This window comes from Nomia melanderi, chromosome 8 (assembly GCF_051020985.1).
Source record: "Nomia melanderi isolate GNS246 chromosome 8, iyNomMela1, whole genome shotgun sequence".
Taxonomy (NCBI): Eukaryota; Metazoa; Arthropoda; class Insecta; order Hymenoptera; family Halictidae; genus Nomia; species Nomia melanderi.
Window position 1 is genome coordinate 255,543 of NC_135006.1, and position 19,609 is coordinate 275,151.

At 50.6% G+C, this 19,609-nt stretch overlaps 2 protein-coding genes across 3 annotated transcripts in view; one reads left to right on the top strand and one right to left on the bottom strand.

Moving 5' to 3' along the window:
• Positions 1-335: 335 nt before the first annotated feature.
• Positions 336-19,609, top strand: part of LOC116426626 (dynein regulatory complex subunit 7) — a 189,158-nt gene continuing 169,884 nt past the window's right edge. Inside the window, exons 1-2 of one of the 2 annotated variants that reach the window (XM_076370272.1) lie at positions 336-890; positions 3,281-3,406. In XM_076370272.1, the coding sequence (XP_076226387.1) occupies positions 534-890; positions 3,281-3,406 (483 nt within the window). In that variant the 5' untranslated portion in view covers positions 336-533. Of the gene's footprint in view, positions 891-916; positions 1,076-3,280; positions 3,407-19,609 lie in introns of those variants that run through there. The other variant, XM_076370273.1, reaches the window with a different exon arrangement.
• dan (protein distal antenna) lies at positions 1,900-9,808 on the bottom strand. Its single transcript, XM_076370274.1, has one exon. The coding sequence runs from the start codon at positions 6,514-6,516 to the stop codon at positions 5,143-5,145; it is 1,374 nt and encodes a 457-aa protein (XP_076226389.1). The 5' UTR covers positions 6,517-9,808; the 3' UTR covers positions 1,900-5,142.

Sequence of the window (19,609 nt, forward strand, 5' to 3'; positions counted from 1 at the left end):
TTAGTTGTTAACTAATGCAATGTCTACAACTCGCATTTACGTCGAAAAGTGTCGCAACTGTAAATCCTAAATAGCATGCGCCATCTTAAATCGCCAAGTGAAGCTACAGGAAACACCTGATAGTGTTTTATCCACCGTTTCGTCGGGCAGCATCATTAAAATAGTATACACTATTTCTCAACCGGCATTGAGTTGTTATAAAATATTTGTAAAAATAACGGATCTGAAAGTCACAACCGATACAAGATCGTATCCGAAAGTTGCCCTCGGAGTACAATGAACTGAAAACTCGTAAAACACTGTCGACTTATTTGTCCGTTTCGTGGTGCCACCTAGCAAGTGTTCTGGATACTGAGTCGCTTTATCGAATTGCTATGGCAACAAACAATCATTTATCGAAGCACTTCGATTTAAATTCTTCGTATACCCTCGCGTAAACTTCGACAATTAACTGAACCGAACAAAGTTGTTTTCGAAAATCGGTAGTTTTCTCTCACCCGTTCAGAATTACTTCATGACTCATTACGTTAAACATGTCGAACAACGGTGACGGTGAATTCGAAAGTTACGATAGCCGAACAACCCTAACTGAGGTGGACGTCGAAGAAGCGTTAAGCAAATCGTTGAAAAATATGGACAGTTTCACCGGGATTACCAGCGAGCTTATAAAAGAAGCGCAACAAGAACTCGGCGTGATAAAACTATGCTGGCCGAAACATGACTTAAGAGAAGACGTTTCCCTAAGGACACTTCCGAACAGTTATTGTACCGTCAGCGGCAAGGAAAAGGTGCTCACGTGGTACGCCGAAAACTTTCGACGACAATTTCACATGAAATATCCGGATCGAAAGCCGCTTCTGCTTGTGTGCGAGAACGAGTGTGGCGTGCAGGTAAGTTGAACGCAAACTACCGTTGAACAACCAACGAATCCGCGCGGAAGTTCACCCGTAAACGGTCCGTTCCCTACATATTCCGTTTGCCCGCGATATTATCGATGATCGAATCGTTGCATGCACAGATGGAGTTACGTAATTAAATGGAAAACAAGATGTGGATGGTGGTGATGTATGAAAATGTCAGTTCAGTTTAAATAATACTTTTTATTTATTTCTGCGTTTCCTTCAAATTAAACTTTTAAATATTAAATTAGAGATATTAATCGAAAGACTCGGACAGTAGTTCGATTCATCGTTTCTTTTGCGTTCTACCTAGATTCACTAATCAACTTTACAGAGTCGCATTTTTCATTATTTCTTTCATTTAATATTTAACTTAAGACCCCGTTCTCGCGAAGTCGAATGGTTCTCGCTTCCTAAAGAAACGCATAGAGATTTTCGATTTTCTTAACAATCACGAACAGTTAAGTTCGAATCAGTTGCCACCAGATTTTTCCTCGCGCGCTGGTATCGCGCGAAGTACGTCACCTTTCTTCCAACGATTATTTTTTTTTTCTTAAATAGTTCATGATGGCGAACAAAAGTAACGCGGGAGAAACTGGTTCGCGCGTTTCTCGAACACGTTAGTAAAGTGTTTCACAACGGTTCAAGTGGCTCTCTCGGATTTTTGTACGTGACATTGGATATATATCCGTATTTACACACTTTTTCTGCACATTTTATAACACGAGTTTCCGCGTTTGTCCTTTCTGTCTAATACCGAAGGCGGGCAAAGGTAACCTTTACACAAACCAAACAACGGTCACTGAAATTCCTAATCAACTTGCAAAGAAACGATACGATTCACAATTCCATCCGTAATTCGATACCTCAAGCTTTTTTCTCTTCGTACGGTGCATTACTCGCGAAGATAACCACACTTCCATTTCTCGTTACGCCTCTGACTCTTGATTGTTCGTGTCGGTAAAAAGGATAAGTGTCAAGAAATATGCGAATACGTTCGTGTTTTATTATTTTTTCCTCGGTGTATTCTCTCGATAAATATCTTCTCGACTCATTGTACAAAGGCATATCATTCGTCTCTCATATAAAAATTAAAACGTGTTATAAATAAAATGATATCGATATTTATCGTTTAAAATTTTTCTGAGTCGTTTCTTTCGTTAAAGGTATGCGTGCACGTGTACATGTGTATGCGCGTATGTGTGTACTCTCACTCTCTCATTCTTTCTCTTTCTTTCTTTCTTTCTTTCTCTCTCTCTCTCTCTCTCTCTCTCTCTCTCTCTCTCTCTCTCTCTCTCTCTCTCTCTCTCTCTCTCTCTCTCTCTCTCTCTCTCATTTTAAAAGGTAACGAGGAATGTCGTCTTGCGAATAGATTCTAAGTTCTCTCTGTTGTCGTTCGTCGCCCTTTCTCTTCCCGTATTAATTCACAACTAACGGAAATATAACTTGCGTAATAGGAATCTTTCTAATACACTCGAATCGTTCTCCTCTACGATCTAAATAATAAAAATAAACTTCGCTATACATTTATTCGTACATGCTTCAAACATTCTACAATACATGGTATGCACTTCGCGTGCAAGTGCACGGTCACAGTCTTATTTACACGCGCTGTCAAACACTCGACAGCACTTTCTTCACTTTGGTTTTCTGTTGTGTATGCCGCGTGTATGTGGATGAGTAGTATGTGTCTGTATCTCTCTCTCCTTCTCTCTATGTGTGAATACGCGAGTGTGCCCTATCTGTGTCACTGTGTGTTCATTCATATAAATACGCTTTGCTACCGTTAAGATTAGGTGGTCTCCCTTTCAGAGTACAATTCGAATACGGTAGGAACGACGAGAGACACGTGAACCATTCTTTACACGCGGTCCAACGGTTTAAATATTTTATACGTATACATATACATACATACTTACATATACATAGAGACATGTACAACTACTACGAACAAAACGACGAAAAGGAAAACCGAAAACGAACAAAAATATCGGTAAATGCTTCGACGAGGTTCAAGGATCGATACGATCGACCGACAGTACCGTTCGCGCGTCGCGATGCTCGAACAATAAACTGATCCGTTTCGCAACGAAATACGGAACGTAAATACGAAGGAAAATAAATATGCGACGTAAGGGACGTTGTTACTCTTCACGGGATCAATCTTACGATAGTAAAGCATCGTGTTCAGACAGAACGAAAAAAAAAGAACGAATGTGAAAATGAGTCGCGAGATAAGAGACGATCTCTGTGTTATGTATGTATGTATGTATGTATGTATATGCGTGTGTGTGTGTGTAGGTGTGTTCATGTAAGTTTCTTTACAATCCCTAATAATCACTTTTGTGTGTGTGTGTGCATATGCGTGTACGTGTGTGCAGAAATTCGTGTCTACGACTATCAGACGAAGTACGCTGCCGTATCCGGAACTGTACACGTGGCAGGGGTGCGGAAAATTCGTCAGCGACTATATCGAGTACGTGCCGCTGGACAAGCCACTCAGTATGGTGAGTAGTCACGAACATGTTACTCGTTGAAACATTTTATTTCTTCGTAAAGCTAAGCGACGAAGGTCCTTAAATATTTATATAATATGTATAAATATAAACATATATACATATTATATATATATATTTATTTATATATGTATATATATATACACACACACACACACATATATATATATATATATACATATACATATATACACATACATAGTTTCTCATCGATATAACAAACATCGCGGTTTTATCGTTTCATCGGATTTTCTTTTGTTGTGTTCTTCTTTTTGGACCATTTAGTTTCGCGTGAGTCGCGTGTACATACATGCATATATATACACACACGTTCGACGCACACATAACCTTAATTTTTATTTACCGTAAGTAAATAACTCGCTAACAGAACACGAGAGGTAGAACTGTTTGGGAAAAGCGCAGTCCAGAATGAACATCGTCAAGCCATTCCTTCTTTTCATTAAATATATTTCTTTTACACATATATATATATGATATATGTTCGCGCGAATAATTAAACCTTGATCTATGCGTAACTAATAATCGAAAATAAAACGAGAAAAAGAAAATAGATGATGTTATCCCGTCCCCCCTTCTACTTTCCGACCGTGGATAATGTAGATATTTTTCGCGGAGTCTCGATTTCAACGTTATTCTTGCCGCGCGTCGATCTTTATACGACGTTCAAACGTTGTATTATATGTATTATATGTGCATACTCGTGTTTGTGTGTGTGTGTGTGTGTGTGTGTACAGTCTTCGAGACGAACGTTACCTAAAAAGAGAAAAAAGCCAGTTTCCATCGGTCGGACGCGATCCGCCGTGTCTCTGGATCTTCGCGAGGACACAATTTTCTCCCGCGCAACCTTACCGCTAACGAATGATAGAGTGATCAATAATTAATTTCGATCGATCATTAATTAATTACAGCTCCTACGGACACCTTAACTCCTTAATTCGTAATTACAACAGTCCATTCACGAATTTGGTATATCCTCTTATGTACAAATTTATCGATTAAGCAAAAAAAAAAAAAGAAAGATCATCGGTTACTGACCCCTCCTCTTCAAGTTTTCTCTCTGTTTAGTTCATTCGATCAACTTTCTCAGGATAACTCGTTCGAACGAAACACCGAGTACCGGGCAAGGGTAAAAATCGAAGCACAAGAAAACGAATGAAAACGGTTATCTTTCGAATCGTTAAAACTTAAGAGAGACAGGGGCTGGTTAGGTCATGAAACGATCGTTTATACATTCGTATTCTAGGTATCTCACTCTCCCTCTCTCACGCTCACTCTCCAGCACATGCATATAAATCGAAGAAGCACAAAGTGTGCGAGGTTTAGAACTAAAAAACGAGAAGAAAAACGGAGAGACAAACAAGGAAAAAAGTATCGTTCCGATGAATGAACGTTCAAGAAAAACAGGAGATCGTGACTGCATGTCGCGTTAGTACGAGAAGACGAGCCTCTGATTTACTGCCCACTGTTCTTTTCTTTCCCTTTCATACACACCCAATTACACACGCGCGCGCGCGCGCGTACACACACACACACACACACACACACACACAGAGAAACAATACGCACTCTACCTATCTCGTTTATGATCCCGCAGAGTCCTCGGCGCTCGCGTTCACGCGTGTCCGCGGCGCCCTAAAACCGCGCACACTCTTTTCCTTTAAAGATATATATTTAGCATCACAGGAGCTTCTGTCTCTATTTATCGCCTACTTTCTGCTCTGTTTCGAGCTGGACGACGACTTCTTCCTACACGCCTTCAGATTGTCCAATAGGTATTTGAACTGTATTATCTGGAGCCGCGTGACTGCCGGCTCGGAACATTTGTCCAACCACTTGAAGAACTTCTCGCCATGCTCGATCGCCTCCTCGGTGGTGCACGTCATCTCGCCAGCCGTCTCGATCTCGTCCTCGTCCGGTACCACCATGTCCATGTTCAAGCTCCGCTTCACGTTCTCGTTGTTGTTGTTGTTGCAGAGAACGTTGTCGAGCATCGCCCTCGCCTTGCTCGGCGACTTCTTGGCGACCGGGCTGGGCGCTAGCTGGGTCGGTGTCGACGTTATCAGCGGGAAGCTGCACTGTTTGTACCATTGCCAGAACCACGAGCCGTCCTGCTGATTGATGCTCGGATTGAAACTGGCCGACTGCTGCCCGAGCAGCTGTTGCTGCTGCGTCAGCCAGAGCCACAGCGCCTCGTCCACCTTTTTGTTGTTCCCGCTCACGTTCCCGTCCTTCTTCGGCTTCCCTGAGGACCGTTGCATGCCGGTGTTCTCGTTGGTCTTCCGCGGCGAGGCCGGGATCGGTGTCGACGGCGCTTCCGCCGCTTGCGGCAGGCTCTTTCTGGTGCACGACTTTGCTACCACCGAGTCCATTTGAGCCGGAGCGATTGCTGAGATGCTATGCCTCTTTCCGCTGCCGCCGTTCAGGGTATTCGTCGGATTCCCCAGACAGCTGACGTTACCAGTACTGCTCTTCGTGTACTGCAGCCCGTTCTCCACTAGTCCGACCGCGCTGCTGTGCGACAACGCTGGCGACATGCTCAACAGATTCTTGGCTAGGGTACCGGTAGCGCCGGACAGAAGGCCCAACTGCTGCAACAGCAGCGAACTGTTTTCGGGTCTCATGCCCGCCATGCTGGTCATCAGTCCCACGTAATCGATTTTCGGCTGTTTGCCATCGGATTTCACATCCGCGTCGCTACACACGTCCCCGACGAACGAGGTGCCCGCGCTGGTCACCACCGACGTTTGCTGGTCCAGCTTCGACTTCTTCGCGCAAGGACCCTCGTCCTCGCTGGATAAATTCGCCGATCCCACCAGATTCCCGGCTCCCGTCACGTTGGCACCGGAAGAGGAAGCGGGCGAATGCGCCTCGCTGTCCGGCGTCGACGAGTTCCTCGCCATCCCCCGTATCTTGTGTTCGGATTTGCACCAGCCGCGTAACGTCGACTCCGGGACTCCGATGTCCCTTGCCACCGATGCCTTGCTCTCACCCTCGTGCACCCTCTGTATAGCGTCCATCTTCTCCGACGCGGATAGCGCCCTTAAAGGCCGCTTGCCGGGTCGTGCCGATTCGCCCCTCATTCCGGCGAGGCGACTGTCCTTCACACCCTCCCGCAGACGATCCTCGTACGTGTCCTCCGTGGCGATCACGTCGTCGACCACCACCGCAGCCGCTGCCGCCGCCGCTGCTGCAGCCGCAGCAGCCGCTTTCGGATCTATTTTGGTTAGTTTGCGGTCCCTGGCCCGCGACTTGTCGCGACCGTCCAACAACCGATCAGGGTCGTCGACGTACACGTCCAGATTCGTCGTTCTTAGATCCAGGTTGAACGGTTTTCTGTCCTCGCTTCCTCGTGTATACGATCCTCGCCCCCTCGCGGTTTCCGTCGTTTCCACCGAGCTTCTTCGCCGTACTACCGTTCCTCTTCTTCGTTGACGCGAGAACGGTGACACGCCAACATGCACGCCGCTCGTTCGGTTGCCAAGCCTCTCGATCCGTTCGCGGTTCAGCCAGCCGTACGTCGCCGAGTCCTCGAACGGTCTGTTCGGTGACGCGCGCGAGATGGCGATCGATCGACGTTCACGTTCCAGATCGCGCCATCCGACTATATCGGGGGCCTGCGTGCGGACACGCGAGGAATTCCAATTGCTCCTCCGCGATCGAAAGGACGAGAGCCGCGCGACCGTCGCGTCTCGAAGGGGACGTTACGGAGGGAGGGCTGGGTCGCAGCACGCACCCGCCACTCTCTGGTGTTCGCCGTCAAAAAGAAAACTGTGCCGATCGACGTCCGATTCTTCTCCTCTTCTCTCCTTCTTGTTCGGCGAATCGACCAGTGTCCGGTTCCGTTGAATCGCTCGGTAAAGAAGCTGCGTCTGTTTCCCAATTAGGCTCGTCGACGGTGGCCGCGAACACACATCTATATATATACGTATATATACATGTATGCGCGCACACACACACACACACACACACACACTAGAAACACAAGCGTCGATACGTCAGGCGACCACACAACAGACGATGTACCGCGACGAGTGCTGGCCAACTGGACAACGATCACACCGAACGTAATTGGCGACCGGCTGAGAAAGAATGAAAAAGAAAACGCCACTGATCGTGCCACCAGGTACGCGGAGAGGTAGATCCGTACGCCGTACCGTTGCCACGGCGTGTGGCGGCGATTCGTATCTCGCGCAGTAGTAAATAATACCGTGTGTAAACGTGGTTACGCCGGTCGGGGGAGGTCCTCACTCCGTGGAATAGCACATGCGCTCACAGAGAGTAATAAAGAACTTTTTTATGAATGAAACAACTCGGTCGGGCGGTTCCCCTCCTCTTCTGCCGCCCACCCCCCTCTCTTCACCTATACGCTCCCTCTTTCTCTCTCTCGATCTCTATCCGTCTCTCTCCCACCGTCTGTCTGTCTGCCACAGTTTTGCCACTCTGGCGCACTACGCCTCTCGTTGTACTCTTCTCTCCGTCTGTACACGTCTTCCTGCCGTCTCGCTCCTGTTCACCAGTTACGTAGAACGCGCGTCGTCCTCCTCGATGGTTAGCGCGAGTAAAACGGGGCACGTTGCTTCGTTGCTCCGTTGCTCTTGGTCCGCAGGCACATCAGCCAATCCGCAGTCCGCGCGGGAAACGATATTATTGCCGTGCCACGAGGAATACCCGTCCGTCCATCCGTACGTCTCTCGAGACCTTCCGGGGGGGGCCGGGGTACAGAGAGATAGCGATCGCGCGGAACAAAGACGACGATAGAGGCGCGCATACACACACACACACGGAGCCACACGCGCGTTACGTTACGCGTTTGTATATCGTACAACACAACGGATGACAACACACGGAGGGGTCGCAACCGGCTTCAAATCGGCTCCCGACGTCGCGTTATTCGTCTCGTTCCCGCTTCAACAACGTCCCGCGTATCGCGACAACCGTCGTTACTCTTCCTCTTGTCCGCGATGCTCGCCAGTGAAACGGAGAGCAGAGTCCTGTACGAACGATCAAGCAGCGTGGTCGTGGGATCGTCGCCTTGGTCGCCGATCTTCTATCCGCATGAACCGTGCCAGTGTAGCAGTCGTACCCGGTGTGTCTCGCCGCTGCTGCTGCTGCTGGTCCTCTCTCGATGTTTAAAACCAGCGAATTGGAGTCCGTTGCCAGAACAACGAAGAAACGAATGGGGAAAAAAAGCACGACGCACGCACGCACACGGTCCGCGTCTCCGTCGCTCCGTCTCCTTCTTTCTTTCTCTGTCGACGAGCACACGCTCTCGGGCTCGACGAAAGGACGGCCGTCAAGGACAAACGCGACGAGCAGCCGCGCACACCGATTCCCGGGAAACGACGTCCAACCACGAATTTCTCGAATCTCTTCTGTCTTCGTTCTTCCTATTATTCGCGTTCTCGCCTCTGTCTCTCTCTCCGTCTCTCTTGCTCGCTCCGGTTCTTCCTCCTCGATGATCAAAGCGGACGAACACCGCCGCCGGTCTTCTCTCCCTCGGGTGATATACACACCACCAGCGACCGCCACCACCACCGACCACCGATCTATCTATCTATCTATCTATCTATCTATCTATCTATCTCTCTTCGAATCCCTCGGTCGCTCTCGCGCTCACCGTGTATCGGGTTCACGTGGGAAAAGGTTTCAGCGGATCGTCACGGCCCCGTGTCACCGTGGGGAACCAATGATCATCGATCGCGGTCGGTTCGCGAACCGCACAACGATATCACACTTATTAAACAGCTCCCCGTCACTTTTTCCTTCACACACCGCGTAACGCGCTTCGTCTTCGGCTTCCTTGCCCGATGACCGACCACCGGCGCGTGAACTCGTAACGTCTACGCGTGCGTTCATGCGACAACTTCCGATAAAGGCTTGAAACTCGCGTTCCAGTTGTAACTGAATTCGATCGGACAATATTCTTCTATATACACAGGGTATATCGCGTACGCGTATCGGCGATCAATCGCGCGGTTCAGCGGTACAACAGCAAGACACGTATTCAGGGTGTACGTTCGTTCGAGCGAAATCCCCGTGGCGACACCGGCGATCCTCACCTGACGGTGGATCGACCTCGACTGAACCGCCGGTGTGTGCGTCCGCCGCGTTTACTGGTTTCGGGGGCGCGCGTCGTTGTCGCCTCGCGTCGCGTCGCGTCGAGTCGCGTCGCCGCCGTCCCTCTCGCGCGCTAGCCGCCGCCGCTCTTCCCTTCTCGACCGTCGAACCTGATCGGCGATCACCGTCGTCGATCCGCCCGGTTCTACGCCTCGCAGCTAACTGTTCCGTTGTGTGGTGGTGCGCACACACGACGGTGTGTTCAACACGGCGGGGCGCGCCAACTACCAACGCACGATACTCTCGCGACGAATCGCGACGCTCAACTGCGGCGGTGGTCGCCGCCGGCTTTCCGCGGACTTGCGACGCCGTTTCCTCTTTCTCCCTCCTACGGTCGCTCTCCTTCTCCCTCTGCCCTTCTCTCTCTTCCCGGACGGTTCGCTCGCGGTCTCGCTCTCTCGCGCCGTTTCGCCCCTCCGTCGTTGTGGCACCCCGCGCTCCTCTCCACCCGGACTTCCCCTCGCCGTGCAGCGGCACCGCGCCATTCGTCCCTCCCCCCGTGTTCCCTCGCTGCCTGCTCAGCCCTCCGACCGCCCTCCTGTCCTCCCCCCGTCGTGCACTCCTAGCCTGATCCTCCGCCGCAGCTCAGCTTGCGCCTCGCCATGCCATGCCATGCCATGCCATGCCATGCCTTGGCTCGGCTTTGGCTTGCCATGCTTTGCCATGCCGCGCACCGTGCCGAAGCAGAGCCACGCCGCGCGCGTCTTGCTTTCGCCTCGTCCCCCGCGGCACCCCGGCCCCTCGACCATGCCGCTGCGTCGTCGTCTCTTCTACGCTACCTATCCGCGTCCCTCCCTGACCCAACATCCCCCGGACCCTTCGCGTTCCTCGTGCTCGGTCCCGCGGGTTCCCTGTTTCGTTCTCTCCTCTGCTCTCCTTCTTCCGTCGTTCCTGCCGTCCCTCGGTCTCTTCCTTCGTGCGCTGGCGAACCCGGCGTCACTACGTTCTTCGTTTCTTTACCCCTCTGCGCGGCCCTTATCCGCTAAAATCTCTCTTCAATCCGCGACCCTTTTCTCTCTCGCCCGACCGTCCTCGTTCGAGTCCTCGTTCGCGTCGACGGCAGCGACGGCGACGCCGAGATCCTCCTACTCGTCGCTAGACGATGACGTTGACGTCGCCCGCCGCACGTTACCCGTCTTCCTTCTTCGCGGCGACATCCAACCCCGACAACGAGATCCTTCCCAGTTCGCACAATGGGAGCTGGATTGTTGCTAGAGTGTTTGGATGGGCTAGCCAATCAGCTGTTCGGCTGTGTTCGTAGACGTTGCTTTGAGTTATCGTATGAATAACAGCGAAATTCGCCGTCCCTGTATATTTATATCCTATGAAGATTGAATTGTTGCTATCGATCAGCTGATCACCTGCAACCGTGCGTATGGAAAGTTCAGAAGGTCGGACTTTTCTGTTTACGTTACGGTTTCAATGAATCTGAAATGTTTCTTATTCCAACCTTCTATAATGGAACATAAATATTTGTGATTGTCGCTGATGTTGACCTGTATCGTACTACAGTCAGCGAATACATTACAACACCAGAGGATTATTGAAATCTCCCTGCTTGCACGGTAACTTCCACCAACCTGCTATTCAAACTTCTCCGGCCTTTCGCAATGAAACTTGAATAGTCGTAATCACTGTTAACGAGTTAACCGACACTATTCGATCGATTGAAAGAATCGGAAGTACACCTAAAGGGTTGAAACTATCTACTATTACAATTTCAGTGAAAATCGCGATCCATGATTCGCACCTCGATTTCTTAGCCAACCGTTTTCTTTAGTCCCGAACGATCATCCTAGCCACGTGTCACCGAATTGCGACAGACGTACACGCCCGCCGGTATCGGGACTCCTCCGCGCATAATATTCCCGGCCCGTAATACCCACGACTCGGCGCCGGGTTCTTCCTCACCGAAAACTTTCCGGGCCTCGGTTCGACGGTTTCTTTGTCCCCCTCCTGGCCGCGGGTTCCGAGAGACGCCTCGTGTCCGAGTTTCCGGTCCGCGACCGTGACGACGTGGAGAGCGACGGCCGATGATAGCGGTGAACAGGGTGGGGGGGGGGAGTGAGTGCGTGAGGGGGGGCAGGAAACGGTCTAAAAGAGAAAAGAAAGAGACGAGGAAAGAGGAAGAAAGAAAGACAGAGCGAGAGACGGGGGTGGAGGGAGAGATGGAGAGAGAGAAAGAGAGAGAGAGAGAGAGAGAGAGAGAGAGAGAGAGAGAGAGAGAGAGCGAGAGAGAGAGAGTGAGAGAGAGGGAGTCGGTCGTCGAAATTTACGAGCGACGCGATTTTTTCGCGCGTACCGACCGCTCGTTTAATTTCCCCGCGATTCCGGGATCTCTCTCCGGGGCTCGCCGTTTTTCCAACCTCTGCTATGTTCCTCTCTCTCTCTCTCTCTCTCTCCTCTCCTCTAAAATATAGAGGAGCCGTGCACAGCGGGTGGATGGATGGGGGTGGACCAAGCGGGTGGAACCGAGAAAGACAGCGGGAAAGAAAGAGAGACGGTGAGAGGACGAGTAGGGACGACGGCGAACCCGTGGCAAAACCCTTAAATCCGACCCTCCTACCCCCGGCAGCGTCGCGGAGCTCGCCACGGCCCCAAGGGGGAGAGCCGGATTTATGAGCGCGGCCTAAAATCCGTACGCGAACGCCGCCTCCGCCGCCGCCGCCGCCGCTGCCGTTGCCGTTGCTGCCGCGGTACGAAGTTGCGGGGTAAGGAACGCCGCGGTAATTCGCGGATAAATTTACCAGGCCGCTGGGCGGCGGCGGCGGCGGCAACGGCAACGGCAACGACGGCACCGGCGACCGAGCGTATTTACCGTCATAAATACACGCGGACACCGCCGCGACCTGCACCTATAACCGTCGATTTCTTTTTCGCGTTCGAGCAGGCCAGCGAGCGAGCGAGCGAGACAACAAGCGAACGAACGAGTCTCGCCCTACCCTGGCCCGATAATTATCGCTCGTTCGGTTGGTTGCTCGCGGCTCGGTCTCGCGCGAGCGCCAGCCTTTGGCCTTCTCCGAGTCCCACTTTACCGGGAACGACGACGACAACGATGACGACGACCACGACGGCGACGACGACACCGAGGAACGATGCCGGAGAAGTATCGCGGGACGAGGAGTTTCGTGCTACAACGGGAACGACCACGAGCACGACGTTATATTACCTGAGCACGGCCCACGAGACGCGAACGAATGCCACGAATGCTACGGATTTTTCAGTCGTTCCAGAAATAATCGTGCCCCGAAATATCGGGCTCTCCCGGTTTGTAACCGAACGTTAAAGGGGAACGAGCGAGCAAGCGCGTGAGCGTGCGAGCGGCACGGGAAAAAGCCGTTCGCGAAGTTTTATGTAACGCAGAGGACACGATGGACGCGTACCTAGTATGTACACGCCGCGCGTCCCGTCGAATCGATTCGCGTCGCGCGGCTCGGGGTTTCCGGTGATCGATCCGCGGCATCGATGTCGGGATTCGGAGAAAGGGAACCTATCGTCGTTGCGACTTTTCGTTGTTGTTGCCGTTATGTGGACGAATTAGTCATTCGTTTATCGAGAAGATTAACTACGGAACAAACGGAGAGTAGAAAGTATTCGACGAAAGTAGATACGCGAAGAAAGCCAATCGGTCGTTTCGCCGTTAAAATTTCGAAAGGCGGTCACTTTGATCTACAGTTCTACGCGCGTATCTCCGCGATCGTTCGGCAATGATCACTTTTATCTCGTGCGCGGCACGCATTATGTTCGCGGCGCATTATAACCGGGGGAATCCGTGTTGTTTATCGGTGAATCGGTACCGCGCGGCCCGATAAACGCGCGGGGCCGCGCGGGGGCGGACGGCCGTTAGTCGTCGCTCGGCGTTATCGAAGGGGGAAAGACGTTACGAAAATATTTCGAACGCGCAGGAGATCGAGAAGATAGCGGGGCGGAGGCGAGCGGCGGACGTCACCGGATACACCTTATCGATCTCGATATCGGTGCGGCTGCTGCCGTTGCCGTTGCCGTTGCCGTTGCCGTTGCTGCTGCCTCTCCGTCGCCTCTGCTGCCGCCGCTGCTGTTCGAGACGCGGTCGGACGTACGGCGGCCGATTAACGAACGGAGAGTCGCGCAAAGGGGAAAGGACGAAGGCGTGAAAGAGAAAGGAGAGACGGAGAGAGAGACCGAGGGGGGCAAGGGACGGCGGGATGGATGGTCGCTCGGGAGGAAGAAGGATGGAGTGGGTGATAGGGGGCCGGCGGGACGGGGGGGAGGCAAAATCGATCGACACGTCCTCCGGTACGCGCGGCGTGGCGCACTTTGCGCGGCGCGCACCGACAAGACCGAAGCCAGACCGTGTGCTCCTTCGCCACTCGAGCCGGTAACCCGTACAATTAATTTTCACCTGCTTCCCTCGCGGCGCAACTCGGCTCAGCCTTTCGCAGAAGGATGTGCGCGACCGAGCGAGCGCGACCCGCGAGCCACCGACGAAGACGGAGCGCGGACACACGCGCGACCGGAGCATCATGGATGTGGGCATGGCTGCGTGCGTCCGTGCGTCCGTGCGTGCGGGCGCGGGGCTACGTGACGCTCGCCGTCTCGGACTTAACGGTCGCCATCGTTCCGCGAAAAAGACACGCGTGTACCGGATGAGACCGGAGAAAACGGCTTGAACTAATTTCGCGACCGGAATCGACCGCCGCTCGCTGTGCCGCTTCGATCGATACCCCGATCGACCGTTTTCTTGTCTCGGTGTAGCGAGCTGACTAAAGTCGTTTCGGAATCTGGATATGAATTTCGCTTTTCCGTTTGTCGAGCTTGTATCGCTGCTTTGATCTACGACGAGGTTTTGAATGATAGGAACAGTTGAGATTAATGATTTAAGTATCTTGTCCGGAAATCTATTGGACATTAAAAGAGTTCGAGAACGAAACTATCGTTCCATGTAAAATGAATCTGTGTGCCATACGCGAATGTAATTTGGAGGGTGATCTTCACATTCTTAGTATCATCCCGTCAAACCTTATTCTCTGCGATCTTACAGACACAGTGTCATGTCTGGGAACATTTAAGCATCTCCCGAAGAGCCTGGCCGCGATGTAAACGCGGAAACTTGGCGAATTCGCAGGCCGCTTGCCGTTCAACGTTATGGAAAATCGATCGCCGTTGATTTCGATTCCGCGGCGCGATAATGGAGATGTAAAGGGCGCGTAAACTCGCGCGCGATTCCATCCGCGGCCGAGAATGGAGCAATAAATAGACTGGCCAGACGCTGGGAATATTAGCTGGGTCATTAATTGTAACGTCGGCGAGGATTAAGCCCCGTAATTGTCGGACAGTTCGACGAAACAGGGGGAGCGGAGGGTCGGTGAGCCTTTCAGGAACGGTCTTGTTTACCGGGCGGAATGGAATGACGAGTACCGTTCGCCGCAGTCTTAGCCCGCAGTTTTTCGAGGAAACGGCCGCGGGATTAGCTGGCCTTGGCCAGAGGAGAGGGGGATCGGCTATCGGTTTATCCGAGCACGGATTACCCAGCCCACCCTGTACCTTATTATCGAGCGCCGGGTTTTACGACGCTCCTTTCTGTCCCCTGGGCTAGGCTAAGTCACGTTAAAAGTAGTGCTGTCCCGTCGTTAAGCGTTCGGGAACCCCGGAAACACTTCTCAAATTTTCCACGGTTGTAAAATTCGTATACCTTACTCTCCTCTCACCGCTAATCCCGCCGAATCCCTTAAACCGGAGGCTGATTCCGATCCTAGCCATAAAAATTCACGGGGAAACGTTCTCGCGATTCTTCACTCGGGACCGTGAATCACTTTCCCGAGATTATAGTGTTGTCTCTTGACGGAATTTTCCGTTCGTCCCTCCGATGTGTACAAATACCTATTCCGGGAGACTAACGAGAACCTTTCTGTCTTGTTCCGGAAATGATTATTGCTTAACGATCGGTGGAATGAACTTGGCGGAATTTTGCGGTTCCACGAACCCTCACATTTTCGAGATCTACAATGTATAACTCGATGTATTATTTTTTCTCTTGAATCGCTTGTCATACAATATCGCGTCAGACTCGTGGTGAAGATCTCGAACTGAAACTAACGAAAATAATTGAATCTCAATTTTTTTAGTTGAAATTAAATATTGTATTTCAATTGTTACACTTCCAAGTAAACGTAGACATAGATGAATGTAAGATTTTCCTATGTATCTACTAAGTGATTAATTTCAGAGTAATTATTGCGGGCGCAGTAGTGAAATAAATCGTAGGTTAAGGGGTTAAGCTTCTGCTACGGATGATAACAAAATAACCGGTTCGACTTTCGCTACGAGTAACACTAACAGTTCCTCGATTAAAACCAACATCTCTGCTCTGTCTCCATTATCAACAAGACAAAGCATTAAAAATAGTTCTAATTCTAATTTTACGGAGTTGGAAAACTATAAATTGATCGAATTCGCAACGGTCAAACACTAATTTTTCGCAAAGCGATCTCCGAGGACCCAAATCCGCTGAACTGCGGCGTGAAATCGTTTCACCAGATCGTGTAGATGTAGCGATTTCGAGCCGTCGTTGTAATTAGTTAAATGGGATCAGCTGTACTATATCAAAGGTGGTTGTAACTGGAAGGGGTGAGGGGATGGCTGCGTTACTTGTTAACGGACCGGGAGCAGCGGCAGGGTTTACGCGCGTCCTCCGAAGCCCGTGGAAGTTGGCGCCAACTTCGCAATCGTCCCCCCGGTGCGAAACGTTCAACGATCCTGTCCGGACTCATTTGCGAGCGGCGAAACGGGGGCGGCGGCCGGGCGAACACGCCGCCTCCCAACCCGGTTTATTTACGACGTACGACGCGTTTCACGGATTTTGTGTCGCGGGTGGACTTTTCGAACGACAACGGGCCGATTCTACCGGCGACGCCGAGGCAGCATCGCAACCGCCCCCTCCTGCGAAAGGAGAAATTCTAACAAGTTCGATCCACGTAATTTCATTTCTGTCTGGAAATTTCAATTCGAAGCAAGTAAAAGCGAAGAATTTGGATGCGCGAAGAATAAAAATGAAAAGTTTCAATTTCTGAATATCCCCCGAGGCAAATATGATTTGACACATTGAGAATTCCGATTTATAAGAAGTTAAATGGGATATTTCCATTTTCGTTCATAAGGAAGTTAAACCCATTGCTGTCTTATGCTAAGCTAAACTGGTAGTAGGCAAATTTTTGCTACAATTGTTCGTAATATCATAATTACATCATATATAAATAGAATTCCATCTTCTCTAGCGTTGTCAAATAAACGATTAAAATGCTATATTAAGCTACGCTTGGATGAAGGAACTTCAACGCCAATTCCAATGCGAAAACCCAAAATATTTTTGGCGAGGATTAACACGCTAAGCGTCATGAAAATCTTAAGGGTTTTTCCGTAGAGCTTTTTTTTGTAGCAAAGAAAAGCAGGAACAATTATTAATTATTTGGCGTTACAATGTCTGCATTGCACTATTATCAACTTAGTTACGTTATTAAACATTTTCATTTTACATCGGTTATCTTGTATGTTACGCTTGTTTTCTAGTCATTCAGAAGCGTCAGTCATCAGTGACTGATATGGCGCCTAACGTCTTAATGATTGTATACCGTGTTCGACCGACATCAGAATTTCAATTTCCTTTGGTTAATTTTTTCGATTGAACTCGTTAAAGAGTATTTCCCATGCAACGTGATCTGAATATGTACCTGATGGTCCGATCAATAAACGTAGAAACGGTCCTCGTAATCGTTGGAATAAATTTGTTTGGTGATACGGTTAGGCGGCGTGATGGATCCGCCGGTTAAGAGGGTGAAAGACACCGACTGAAAAGCTAATAGGGCGTGTAATGGCGAGAACGAGAGAAAGAGAGAGTGGTGACGGGCAGGGGTGTGGGAGGCAGGGGGCGGGGGATGAGTTGAGTGCGGTGTTCCAATGGTGTACGATTACGCGGACGTTTTATAGCGTTTTGCGCTCGGCCCGGGTCCGGCTACAATTAATAATTCCGTAGAGCCCTTAAATCATTCGCCTCCGAGCACGATTCGTCCTTCTTTGTTTCGCTTTTACGATCGTAGAACAGTCGACAGAGTCCAATGGTACGCGCGTTGCCCGACGAAAGTACCGGATTAACTTGTCCGTTCGAACGAGAAACGCTGGCTGGCCCGCCGCCGGCGTGGCGACGCAACGAATGAAAGGCGTTTTTGACCTGGGCCAAGCCGGGCATAGAAGAAATTACAATGCGCCGTCCGGCAGAACCGAGTGCAGGGCTACCTTGCGCGGTAGTCACAGGTGTCCCCGGTCCTATTGTCGTAATCAGCGGTTCGTGCGACGAATGGAAATGAGGCGGCGTTATAACAACAGCGTCGAGAGGAAGAGGTACTCTCTCTCTGATCCCCGGCGAGCAAATAGGGTCGAAGGTTCGCGGTGCAGGCCCACGCTGCTTGCCGTATTCGATTATCCTCCCGGGCCCTCGCACGAACCTTTGCCCGTCATTGTTCAACCCTGCCAAATTCTTCGAGCGTTTGATACCTTCGATGCGTCGACCGATGAATTGCTCAACGTTTTGTACAATGAAAGTCTTCTCGATGAAACGGAAAGTTAATGTTTGAATTTCCTCTTAGGGTGTAGATTATTGCTCGTAGATTCTTAATGAAATGTGGGTTACGATATGTCATCGAGGTAACTGGTTTTCAAATTGATTGGTGACATTGTTTGATTTAGTCTATGGGATTCGAGGCAGTTTCTACTGCGCGAGTAATTTCTGAGGATTCGAATCGCGCACCCCTTATACTATTCAAGGAATTGCCAACAGGTTGCCGCGTCGGTTTTACACGGGTGACAGAGTTTTTAAATCTGTGTGTGGAATTACGAAATTAATTCGTATGGTAATGTATTCAGAAACTATTTTTAGAATCTACGAGATGGGAGAAGGATACATCGAGATCTTTCGATAGCGCGTGCCATTGTATCTTCAATTTCGATAAATTTATCGTTAACTTAGTTCTAGCCTGTTATCTCGTTTATCCTTTACTTCGTCGAGCAGCATCGCTCGATCGATGTTTCATCAGATTCCTATATCAAAATCTTTAAAATTATAACTCGATGTCGCTGGAAACAATCCTGTTACTCACAAATTATCTTTTAACAATATCATCGCAATACTTTTCATTCAACGATCTACACGTCCTTCGGTTCGAACGGCCAATTCCAAATTCTCGAGCACCGTTGCACAGCGGCAAGGTTCGATCACCCGGACAGGGGTTAACGAACAGAAACTCCATCGAATCGTGAAGCGATCGCGCCGATCGCGAACGGGATCAATTTCTGCGAACCCCTTTGCCGTAGGGGGAGACGGCGTTCCCCGCGGTCGGCTTCCGGTGGACAACAGAACAGAGGAGAAACCTAGGCGTGACTCATCCGAGCGTGACGCGGGTCGAAACCACCGTTCGACCGTTGGAAAATCGGTGGAAGAGGTCGCGGGGCGTAGCGGCGAGAGAACGCGGGGACCCCCAGCTTTGACGAAGACGAATGCGCCTCGTGTCTCGGCCAGTCGCGCGGCCAGACGCGTAGCACGAGCGTAATGGAACGAAGGAAGGGAACCAGGGAGAAAGGCTGAGAGGAGCAAAAAAAGCGAAAGGGAAGAGGGATAGCGAGAGAAGAGAGAAAGGAGGGGACGCGCAGAGCGAAGTTCATTCATAAAAAAGAAAATTATTACGGCCGCGAGAAGCAACTCGGCTCCCGCAAAGTGAATAATGTGCCGCGTTCTCCCTCCCCGGCGCGACGCGGCACGGTACGCAGCCGGCGACTTCTGAACGACGATTATCCGTCCCACCGCTCGACCGACCGACCGACCCGCCTGTCCCCCGCGCACAGTCGCCGACCATCTCCTTATCGTTGACGTTGCAACCGTAAAAGATCCGCCGTGATAAACTTCCACCCTCCCACGCGGTCAAGGGTCATCTTTCGGCCGCAGCGAAGGAGAAACAGGAATCGTACGGAAGGAAAGTTTGAGCCGGGGGAAAGTCGAGCCGAGTTCTTAACTCGCTCGTTTAATACGAT